General features: G+C 33.3%; 1 protein-coding gene across 2 annotated transcripts in view; it reads right to left on the bottom strand.

Moving 5' to 3' along the window:
- The window catches only part of LOC128996448 (oxysterol-binding protein-related protein 9), a 115,705-nt gene extending 103,886 nt beyond the window's left edge, over positions 1-11,819 (bottom strand). For both annotated transcript variants that reach the window (XM_054421781.1, XM_054421782.1), the window contains exon 1: positions 11,662-11,819. In XM_054421781.1, the coding sequence (XP_054277756.1) occupies positions 11,662-11,769 (108 nt within the window). In that variant the 5' untranslated portion in view covers positions 11,770-11,819. The remainder of the gene's footprint in view (positions 1-11,661) is intronic.
- Between the last annotated feature and the right edge of the window lie 830 nt (positions 11,820-12,649).

Below are 12,649 nucleotides of genomic sequence, written 5' to 3'. Positions count from 1 at the left end.
TGTGTAGTCACTTTTCTAATAGTAATTATTTTAAATGTTGGACAGTTGCATTAAGTTTTCTTTTCATAAACAAATTGTATTATATAATTTTTTTTAATAGCTCAAATTACTCTTGTGAAAAACCAAAATAATGTTCAGTAATAATATTGTGTCTTTAATGGATTCAAGTGTTAATTGAAAAAAATTGTAAACTTTATTATCTTTTAGGGAATAAGCTATTACCGGAGATACAACGTTAAGACCAAGATCCGGGACCGGCTTCCTGTTTTGTTTTTATGTCCACAGATTCCAAAAATACTATCCGTTGAAATTTATGTATTCCCTTCAACCAAATGATAAATATAAATGAGGAATAGATCAGGCATTTTAATTTTTTTTTATTTTAGTGAACATCCAATTGGCCAAAAGATTGGTTTTTACGGGTTAGCTTCAGCAGGGGTATTGTTAAAGTTTAGCTATTTTCTCTTTATTTATTATTACAATATTAATTTGTTATTATATGATTTAGGAGATTTCTTAATGTTTGGGTAGGTTCAAATCCTTCTAGCAAAAGATGATTTACAGAATCTGTACAAGTTGTTTGCATCCACTGCTGTAGGCAAAACAAATATTTCTAATAAATAACGCAATTTTATATTTATTATATAAATTGACTATCAACGCAGTAGAGCATAATTTATGTTCAATACTCAGTAAATTCTGGACTAAGTACATTCACCAGTATCACAACTCGACAATTTATTACATTGTTTTTATTAAATAAAGGTAAAAAATATAATAAATTAAACAAATAACTAGCCTGTTTGAAAACGCTTTACAACGCCAAACAAATTTAAGGTAGGCCTATTTAAATATTTTGCAGTCATCCTGACCAGTTTTATTTTTTGCTTTGCCTTACAAACAAATTAACAGTTTCTCACAGTAGTTTAAATATTTATTTAACAAATACTTAAAGTGATTTTCTGTGATAAAAACGAGGAACATACATGGCAACTCAAACCTGCAGCCATTGAATGGAAGCATTACCGAGAAAGTTATAACACTGCAAATGTGTCAACAACAAATACAGTAATTGTAATTGACACGTCAATTTGTCGACTTCAACACATTTGTACTCCAACTGTGGCCAAGCTTTTAATGTTACTTTACAAGTGTACAGATCTCAATTCATGATACTTGTTGCATAGATTTCCAATGGTCCTATAAAATAGTTGGAATAAAATACTTTTTAACGTATATTTGAAAAATATTGTTGTAGTTCAGGTTACCGGTACACAAATTTGCATGGTTAAAAATCAATTAATATGAAAACTATTTGAATTTTAAATACCGTATTTGTATTTTTTATGATATTACCGTCTTTCTGATAGGTAAATTACAATTTTTACAAAACTGTCACGTTTCAAGTTGGTAAAAAAAAAGAAATGCAGGTAGATATGCAAATTGAAAATTTGCCAACTAACATGAATATGGATATGGATGTGAAAATTCAACTGTGTGTTTTCAACAATTTCACAGTCTACTGGGAAATCTTTTACGCACAGATTTGAATGCTCCAGTTCATCACAATGTGTTGCCGTTTGCTAAGAATAGTCTTCACAAAGAGTAGGCTTAAGCCCAGCCTAAGGCTAGGTGCAGTGTGATGAAGTCTGTAAAGTTAAAGACAAGATACATTATGCATGGTAGCTTTTCTCTCGGATATACGATGCTTACATATCAGAGCGTCATTTCAATACCTCAACTAGACCCCACCCTTACGATTTAGTCTACTAAGTATTTTCTTACGAGACTCACATTTCAATCGCCTGTTTTCTGACATAAAATCTGCACATCTAATATTTTTTCATGATTCATCATTTTTTTATGGAAATAGGTTTTGATGCTCATACTTAATGCATTTAGTAGACCAAATTTGAAACTTTAACATAATTTTGGAGAAAATGTCATATTTCGTAATGAATACTATATCATGGATGTATATAAGCATCAGAAGATCATTTGAATGACAATTTCACTATGCATAGAGGAACACAAGTTCATTGTGTATTCAATCCTCTCTGCCAGACGTAGGCCTATATTAATATATGATTTTAATATTTTATTTTACTACATGTATGACAACTGAAAACATAATCTACTACCGTACCCTATTCACATACCTTAAGAATCAATCTATTTTCCACAAATATTTTGGAATTTTATTTGAATGATGTATTTCATACTCATACCACAATATCATGTCAATAATTAGAATTATCACACAACACAGTCTTGAGGCTGATAAATAATTAATTATTTTATCAAATAACCCTGACATGATATGGCATAATCTCACAGCTGTATAATTATTGGGCTAACAAGTTTTACAAAAGCTAGAGGTTTCTTACCAAAGATTGTTACCTACTTTAATTTTTTTTTTTTTTTTTCATGGAATACACTTTAGATATGCCAATGAAACCTAGATGTTGACGCTTTGGCTGGAAAGGCTAGCTTTTTTATGACTTATCACATATTATAGTTAATTAGATTTTAAATTTTAGGGTTAATTATATTTTAATATTAACATAAGTTATATAAGAATTTCACATTGACAAACAAATATGTTATTTGTTAACTAAATGTTTTTTTTTTATTTTGTTTTTTTTTTTATTAAAAACAAAAAGTGGTTGATATACAAATTTTTACAATAATTTTATAAATAAAATATTGACGAACGGTTGTTGTCTGCAGGTGAGGAACCAATGAACCATTTGAAAAGGATATACCTGCCTTCTAACCCTAGTGTAATACAAATTACATCATTAAATTTACTGCATTGTATTGTTTTTAACAAAAATGTCATTGTTATTATTAGGAATGAATGAATTAGTATATCTTTATTCTAACAAAGTATTTACAGAATTTTCACACAAATAATTAAAGGAGAAAAAACATAAGTGAATTTAAAAGAATAAAATAAAATTAACCATTCCATTACATCTATGTTTAACAAAGCGTACATGTTTATAAGGAATAAGCCGACATGGGCAGCGAGCCTGTGCGTCGACTGTAGTTGCGTCCAAACATAACGTTATCTGATCAAATACGAAATCTAAATAAATACTGTAATAAGGAACTACTGTTATTTGACATTTATTGTTACGAGTAACGATGTTTTATGGCTTATTCTAACATTTGTGATTTGTTTTGACATACTCATTTCTAAGTAACACTAAATTAATAGGTTAGATTAACTTTATGAAAACTTTTTAACAAAACAGATTTTAAAAGGCTATTTTTCCGTGGCAGCCGTAATGATTAGGGGGTGCTCGCATTCCCACCTGGCATTTCTAAAGGTTACTTGGCAGCCTCACTTCGCCCAGTGATTAAATTAGCGAGTTGTGAGTTGTTAACTACGGACCCAATCTATTCCAGACTTGAAACAATGTAATATTAAACAAACTTGTTAACATTATTGCATAAACACAATAATAATTAATTTAGAAAACCATTTGCTTCGTTCTAGATACTATGTTTAGTATTGTTGCTAAGTGCTTAGTAGTAAACTATTTTTACTTACTTTGCTGTTTAAATAGTTTTAACAAGCTTAACCAACAATATTGAGTTTAAATGCCTTGTGTATTGCGTACAAGAGAAGTAGTGTAAATAACTTAGAGGTTGACAAACCTCTTTAGACAGACAACATTTTCATTTATTATGTATAGAGATTACGTCATTGTGTTTTATGTTTTTTGCGTCTCAATTCCTGCATATAAGCTATACTTTGCAGTGACCTACTTTCAGAGTTGTGCGTTTTGTATACAAATATGTAATTCCACAACAGTATCTATATAATTAATACGCTACATGAAACTTTGTCGGTTGAACTCCTCCGCCATTTCTTAACCGATTTTATCCATTGACATCTCATTGGAAAGAGCGTGTCGCGTAGATTTGCAAACTGGCCTTACATTTTTGAAAAAGTCCCTTGGGCTCTGCCCCAGTGGCTTTGAAAGTTCCCATGTTATCCTTATGAAGAACATAATTGTTTACATTTTGATCAGCTGTATAATTTAACTGCTGTTATTCATTTTTCTATTCATTGAAACACATTGAGTACGTTTATTTACTATTTGAGTTTGTTTAAACATAACCCCCAAGACGGATCGTGTTAGTATGGTTGTATCTTAAATTTGTGTATTTATCGTTGTTTTGTGTCGCTATGACGGATCGTGTTAGCATGATTGTAACTTAAATTTGTGCATTTATCGTTGTTTTGTGTAGCTATAATTTGTTTATTTTTTTTCTTCTTTTAAATGCCTCCGACGCGACGACAACGAAACATAGACAGGATGCGTAGTCGTGATAACGACCGCAGCTACAGAACAGTGGCGCGCAATAGGTTTAACTCATCACAGTCAGCACCTGACCCTAGACAATCTCAACTATTGGTTACAAATGTACCCTAACACTACCCCAAAACGACTTTTCGTTCTCAATTGGCCCTCTATCAATGACCTGTGTTGCCTGTACAGCGAGGTATTTTGAGAAGGAGAAAACTGGCCGGAATGATTTAGGTTTATCAATAACGAAGATAAACACGGTCTGAGTTACACACCGGTAATCTTGAGTTGACTCTTTTAAATTAATTGTAAATATGACTGTTATTCGTTTTAAAATAAATCCTGTAACACTTTGCAATTGCTCGAATTCGAGCAACATGTACACTAGTTACTAAATATTTTAAATGAATGAGTTTTGTTTGGATTAAAAACTTCAGAAAACAACTGTTAAGAGAAAATACAGTAAAGGGCTTTTAATGGAAAATTACCAATATTTAAATATTACACTAGAATAAAACGTATTATGTTTTAATGATATGGTATGAAATATCTGTTTGTGGACCAACAAAAAACAACTAAAACAAAAACATCAACATTGCAATTTTATTTCTTTTATGAGACTATTGGAGAAAACAATTACCTATAAAGATTATTTATAAATTATAAAACGTGAAATCTTCTAAAAACCCACATAAAGTACATTATCCTTTCCCATATACTACAATGTGCTTTCTGTACCATGAACCAGATAACTACGAAGATGAACTATTCCGATATCTACAGACCATTCTGCCGCAGATTTAAATTGTAACCTGAACATATTCAGCAGAATTAATTGTAGACCCATCAATTAGATCTAGATCCACCACACCCTGGAGAATTCATTAATTTCATCCTTCCACTAATGGAATCTCTATTCTATAACAAGCTTGTTTAGAGAAAACTCAAATACTGCCTGAGACAAAATGTGACTCAAATAAGATGACACCAAAGAATTAATTCTGTACTGCTATCGGAAAATCTATAAAATAACACTTTTTTATGAAATAATTAGGTCTACTACTTATGGTGAATTTTGATTGCTAAAGTTTATTGCACATGATAAAATGTATAGGATTTAATTAGGCTGGATTTTAAAAATTTGTAAATGTGTCTAAAAGTTATTTTAAATTCAGGAACAAATTATATACTGTAGATTTTCTACTAAAACTGAATAGTGAGTAGTTTTACTAGATGAGCTATGTAGGATTATAAAATGAAAAGCAAATCTTCCAACACCATATTGCGTACCATAGGTACTAGAACAGCATGTTTTTATAAATGTATTTACTGATTTATTTAAAGCATAGATTTTTTTTAACTGGACACATAATAGTCTAAACAAACAACCTTTGGACTAAAATATTTTTAAGCCACCTGTTAGATATCAATTTCGTTTAGTATAGCATATTATTTTTATTTCAACGCATACTTTCCATTGCCCTGAGCTTTGGTTTCACCGTTTATCTTTCAACCCACGTCCGGCCGATAAGAAAGGAATTTCCCGACCTTTGTACTTTTCCATCGTACGATGTTCGGCCGCGGCACAGTCCGCTACTACTCCTCTCGACAATAAGTCACTTTTTTCATGCAGCAATACGCTCACCGCTATAACCTTTCATATTTCATTACAAATCAAATTCAACCCTCATTAGGCCATAAAAGATCGTTTTTGTTTTGCCTTATAACAAGAAGTGAATTTTAAGTTTATTTTTTCGTGTACATAAACTATTTCTAAAGACTTTAAAAAGTGTGCAGTGCAATCCCGGACAGGACGACATGACGCCAGCAGGTGGGGTACCCCAGCCGTGAACACCTTTCTACAACTACAAGGTCGGTAGAAATCTATTTTAAATATAATAGAAGCTGAAGTCAGTCATTATAAAATTGAACTATTTTAATCTAATTTAATATAAGACGATCTTTTGAAAATAAGCTAATTATTTCTGGGTAGGCCTAATAACTCATTGCTCACGTTTTTATTCAATCACACCACCATACTCACAAGCTGGGATTGGTAATAAACATAATAGCACTTTCAGCCTCTTTTAAGCTTACCTCAAAGTCTATGCAATAAGTATGTATATGAAATATGTTAGTTCGAGGCTTCAAACATTTTTTAATGTAATGCAAGGAATTTTAGAAACACTTACGATCTAAAACTTCACATGAAACACAAATATACAGCCACTCAAGCAAGCGCGGCACAAGGAATGAAGTTTTGATCAACAGAGTTTTTGGCAACATGTGCCAAGTCAATGGCTTTTTGGAATCATGCCAGAAATAAACAACAGCCCACTTTATTATCTTTCATATCAATGTGACAAAAAATAGACCTACTTTCAAGTTTATTAATTTAAATTGTTTAATGTGGCCTTAAAACTACACTTAGTTTTTATTCCACACACATTTAACTTTGACCTACCGGTATTAATTTACATAACAGAACAATATTATTTATGAATCCAGCCATGAATATTATAGCCTAGACCTACATATATGTTATTAATACTATTGTTGGGTGTAGAAATGTTGGTTTTTTTTATGAATACTGGAAGCAAAAGTATGTTTGATCATTCTTACGGGTGGATATTGTATGTCATATTTTTCTACACATCCACAAATCTATATAATATTTTGAATTGCAAATTCAGAAAAACAAATTGTTATATCAACATCATTACCATCAATTGAGAGGGGTTTGCCACCTAGGCCCGTATTTTAACCCAAATATGGGTAAAAGATGAGTATGGAATGGAGTGAGATGATATGTAAATTGAGTACTACGACTATCTGCAGTACTATCCTGATAATTAGACCAATATTGGTATATACCAAGGAAAAATGTGGTTCGGATTCCACTATAAACTGTAGGTCCCTTAGTTGCCATTAGCTGTATGGGCTATTAATTAACAGCTGTGTCTAAGGAATGTCGGCCTTAGTCACTAACAAGACTACAAGTCACGCCACTCATCCTACACTCATCTCCATTCATACTTGGCTTAAAATACCTACTATGTATGGTCGCCATTTCATTGAACAGTATTAACAGTATTATGATCTGTGTGTAGCTTTGTTATACTGACTAAGATCAGCTGTGGAGCTGTGTCATTAGTCAGGATAATTTATTTGATTTAAAGTCCCATGATCATGACAGCTGGGTCCAGTTTCGAGCCGTCTACTGACTTTTCTCATTACAACTGATGTTATTTAAATCCTACTAATATTATAAATGAGAAAGTTTGGATGTATGGATGTATGTATGTATGTATGTTTGTGACAAGTAAACGCGAAAAATACTGGTCGGATTGGGCTGAAATTTGGTATGATGATAGCTCACATTCCCGATTAACATACAGACGCATTCTTATCTCAAAAGTCCTTTCGGGCTCCGCCCCAGTGGCTCTGGAGTTTCCCATGTTAACCTTATGAGTAATCATATTTAAAATGAAATAGTGTATGCAGGACAGTGTAATTTCTGAGTCTGTTAAAACAATGTCCGACTGGTGTAAGGCCAATAAGCTGTCTCTTAACGTAAACAAAACTCAAAATCTGGAAATGACCTATGGTAACTCTAAGAATTCTCAAACTCCAGTCAAATTCTTAGGTGTGATGATACAGAGCAACCTAAAATGGTTTTCCCATATTGATTTTACCGCTCCAAAACTCTCCAAAGGAATTTTTATTTTAAGAAATTTAAAATCAATTGTTTCTCCAGATGTATTGTTAACTGTGTATTTTAGTTATGTTCATTGCCATTTAGTATATAGTGCCATTCTCTGGGCTAATTGTAGCCATGCCAACATCTTGTTTGTTTTACAAAAAAGAGCCATTAGACTGTTAAGTAATGCTCCCCCACGTAGTCATTGTAAGCCTATATTTAAGAAATTGTCTGTGATGCCCTTAACCTGTATTTATATTTTTCAATGTCTGTTATATGTTAAAAACAACTGTGATATTTTACTTTGTAATAAGGATGTGCACAAGTATGCCACAAGGAATTGTAATAATTTAAGAATAGATCAGTGCCTTTATGCCACCACTCAAGCTAGCTTCAAATATACCGCTACCAAATTGTACAAGTTACCAGTTAAAGTTAAAAAGTTACCATTAAATGTTTTTAAAGTAGCCGTCAAGAGAATTCTTCTAAAAAACTGTTTTTATAAAATAGAAGATTATTTTGCCTCAACCTTAGATTAGTTTTAGTTGTATTATATTGTTGACGCAGCCTATACACTATTGTACTTTTCACAATTTGTGTCTATGGAATAAAGATGATTTGATTTGATTTGATTTGATTTGAATAAAAGAAGTTTGTCAGCTGTTTCAACTATACAATTTGGTTCTATGATATTGAATAGTATTAAAAAGTTACGTTTACCAACAGGGTGCAGTCCTATTATTTTTTACATTTATGACAACACCTATCCTATAAAGGTCATAAAGGTTAAATTTTGTTTTTAAAAGGCGTATGTGTAACTATTTTATCAACAGATGTAAAGATCAAAATGATTCTATTTCGTGTTCTCTTCCCGTTGCAAAGCACGGGTACAACAGCTAGTAGGTAATAAATCTAACGATTGCAACAAAATATTTTAGTGGGAATCCAGAAAGGTAAATGGAAATTTGACTAGTCCGCAGGTTTGCTGCTAAGGGGGTAATTATTTTTACAGCTTTAGAATAGGTAGGCCTACACACTATAGCTTATCCTAATTAAGTTTGCACAATTTTTTTAGTCCCCAGTTCTTGTCTGACTTACTTTTACCGTATGAAATAATATATACTGTAGGTTCCCTATATTACAAAACAATATAGCAAATTAGGGCCCAATCCCAACCCCAAGACAACAATGCTGTCTGATCTGAAATGGGGACATTTATTAAAGAACTGGCAAACAGCCAGAGGTTTGAAAATGGAGAATGAAGCCAGGGAAATAAAAATGGTTCAAATCAAAGCCAAAAGAGTGAAAATAGTTTACACTAAATACATATATATAATACGGTAATTTTCCTACTCAAAATCGTATTATGTAAATACAGTAATACCTTGGATTTTTTCTTTTCTTTTTTTAGAGTATATTTTTAAAAAGGTTATAAGAACTTAAGTGAAATTTGTGGTAAAACATAAAATATGAGTTTTGTTTAGCTATTTTTACAACAATTGACATATTCGCAAGGGAAATGTAGCAACGCAGCAGTCCCGGCCTACCAAGCCAGCTGTAGCGCTCACTAATTCATATGGAGCTTCGGCGCAAATCTCATATGGTTAGGCTACACATTCATTATCGAGAGTGTGTTCAAAATTAAAATTAAAAACAAAACGAGATTTACAAACATAGAGATTGTGGAGGTGTGGTGTTATAAGTGTAAACCTTGCATTTGAAAAGTTAGTGCGTGAACGAGTGCAACATTGCCATAGCCTAGCATTAATGGAGCAGAGTGTGTGGCTGATAACGCAAGTTTGCAATTGACTAAAAATGTTGTTATTTTAAATAAGTTTGGTAACATATGATCGTATATAAAGTTATGATCATCTCCACCGGCTGGAAACACGATTAGCCAACTTAGATATCGAGCAAAGCTGATCCAGCCCAAAAAAATACTGATCAAGTGTTGTAGGTAGTTCTAAAATTGACAATGTCACAAAATATACATAAAGTATGATTTAATCTGTTATGGTTTTAGTTGACTTATGCTCACATAACTTAACTTAAAAGGTAGCAGACAAGACAAACAAAATAATAGGCCTATTTCAGCCCTATATCAACTGTAAATTCAACTGACTATGACTAGAGAGACAAAGGCCCTCCTGACCATCTAGCATATTAAGTTAATTCAACCTTGTTTCTTGTTTCCTTGTTTGTAACATCAGGCTTAAATGTCAATATATTTTACTGTGTAGCCTACTTCCTTAATGGAGGGATTAGTGGGTCTACAAGTAACTTATTGCTAAATTTGAAAACCCAACAATATTAATTTTGTGTTGGTACAAATTATCTGAAGAGGTTTGTTCCTAAACTTAATACGTGGTGAAATGGGCATTAGCGATTGGTTTTAGGTCCGCCTCTTCTCGACTTCTTAATCAGGTTGCTTAAAGTCTATTTTGAGACTAGCTAAGTTAGCCTACCAATCTGATTAGATAGCCGAGTGGACGGAGCACACTAGCATCCAAATCCAAAGGTTGCTGGTTACATCTTGACAACGTAGGTACCGATCAATTTTTGCTCCAGTTTCCAATTGCCATAGGGTTATCAAATTAATGACACATGCTAGGCCTATGCCAACAACAAGAGGTTGAAGTTTGATTGTAACAGGAACAAGGTGTGTTCCCTCCCTTTCAAGAGATAAAAAATGTTAACTTACAAGGTGTAAAAATTATACAACTAAATTTAAATCAACCTTTATCATTAGCCTAACTTAAGTTAATCAATGATTCTAGTAAAAACTAAACATTATTTAGTAGCCTAGCCTACCTGCAATTTGGATTAGTTGAGTTGATGGGTTGAGTTGGTTAGTTGAGTTGAATAGGTGAACTGTCATAAACCTTAATGATTAGAAAACGGTTTACCATCTACTACCATCATGGGCTTATTTTTTATATTACTATAACATATCCTACTCCTTATATTATAAATTAACTGAATTTATTAACAAATAGAAATATAGCCTAAACAATGAATAGGAAAGCAATGTTCAAGTACACTCTCATGCACATTTTAAACATTCACACAAGAAATTGATGATTCCCCAACGGCGGAGATGAATGGTGGAGAAGACATCGATGGTAAATAGTAAACACCATGGCCCAATACCTGTGCCAGACTATTTTCACTGTAAATGATAGTGGGCACATGTCCCCAGCATATTTCCCATAAAATTGGTTGAATGAATTGTTAACATTTGACTTAAGTTACTAATAGTGGTTGCAGTTGCATTTAACACCAAGCTAGTGTTCTAAAGGATTCATGACATATTGCAAATTGAGTTTAATCATAGTTAGGGCCTACTAGCTTTGGAAATGTCCTGGTAACATTTACCAAATTAGACTTAGGCTAAACAATGTTTTAAAAATTAAAGATTAATTATCGTCCAAATTGTTTCAAGGTGATAATATTTGTTTCAGTTGTTTGAATAAGAATAATAAATAATAAATTGTAATTAAGTTTAACGTTGTTACCGAGTCACTAACATAGATAGCACATTGCTGATAAGAGACTTTTCTGCACAGGCCTAGGCCCAAAACACTTGACGTTAGGAAATGACACCTATACAATTAGAGGTAATTATTGAACTAAGCTTACCGTGTAGTATGAAAGAATGCCTGCATTGTCGTCCAAAACAAACCACCGATATTGCCAACCTTTCATGACATTTGTCCACTTACTCAATGAACCTTCCATCGTCGCCATTTTCGCGTTTACGATAAACAGAAACACTGACGGACGACGCACGACTGACACTAGTGACACAGAAAGACAGAACACAAACCACAAACACTCCACAAAGCGAAAGCAGATGAAATACTCCACTCTACAAGTCCAGTCCAGTCCACTCTCGCACGAGACATTTCACGGCCACCTATATTTAGGAATTAAATCTATAAAATAGTGTAACGGTAGACGACAAACCTAAAGTACAATGACGCAAGTAATATATATTTAGCATGACACTTGTCTCGTAAATAGATCACTTCAAACCTGCTTCAAACAATCAATAAAATGAAATGTCATTAGGAAGTAATTTTGTTACTTATATGTGGAGGCATTGGCGTGGCCTAGCGGCCGGTACTGCACAGTTTGGCCGGAGTCGTGACCTCCCCACAGCCCACACACGTGTACAGTTTGGCATTGGCTGGAGTCTTCTTGCCTCCCCTTTGTCTAATAGGAAGTTAAGCTTATTGAAGTACCACAATTTCGGAGCATAGACACCATCCGTTCCCATCCCAGATTTTTGTGAATATTTAACTTCTTTAACTCTTTTCTAAATGCACTCGATATGTTGTTTATTTTTTCACCACAGTGTACTTTGTTGCTTTTTGGTCAGATTTGTTCACAAAATCTACTGACTCTTTATAAGCTGCTTCCCTAATGTCCCTGTCGTGGTATTCTTTGCTTATTGAAGTAAAGAAGTCACATGCACATGCGATAACGCTGATAAAGTGGTGGGAAGGGGTAAGCAGCGCTGTCTTGGACTGCAGGATTCACCATACACGTTCAGTTCGGCCTCAAGGGCGCTGGTTGGGGCATCATGTGTTTCCCATCCGGCCGCCCGGCCGACGATCTGCCTGAA

Source organism: Macrosteles quadrilineatus, unplaced genomic scaffold (assembly GCF_028750875.1).
Source record: "Macrosteles quadrilineatus isolate MER2022 unplaced genomic scaffold, UCM_ALF_1.0 Scaffold_6__1_contigs__length_79288215, whole genome shotgun sequence".
NCBI lineage: Eukaryota > Metazoa > Arthropoda > Insecta > Hemiptera > Cicadellidae > Macrosteles > Macrosteles quadrilineatus.
Note: the sequence above shows the minus strand (reverse complement) of the source record. Positions and strands in the feature narration are given on the sequence as shown.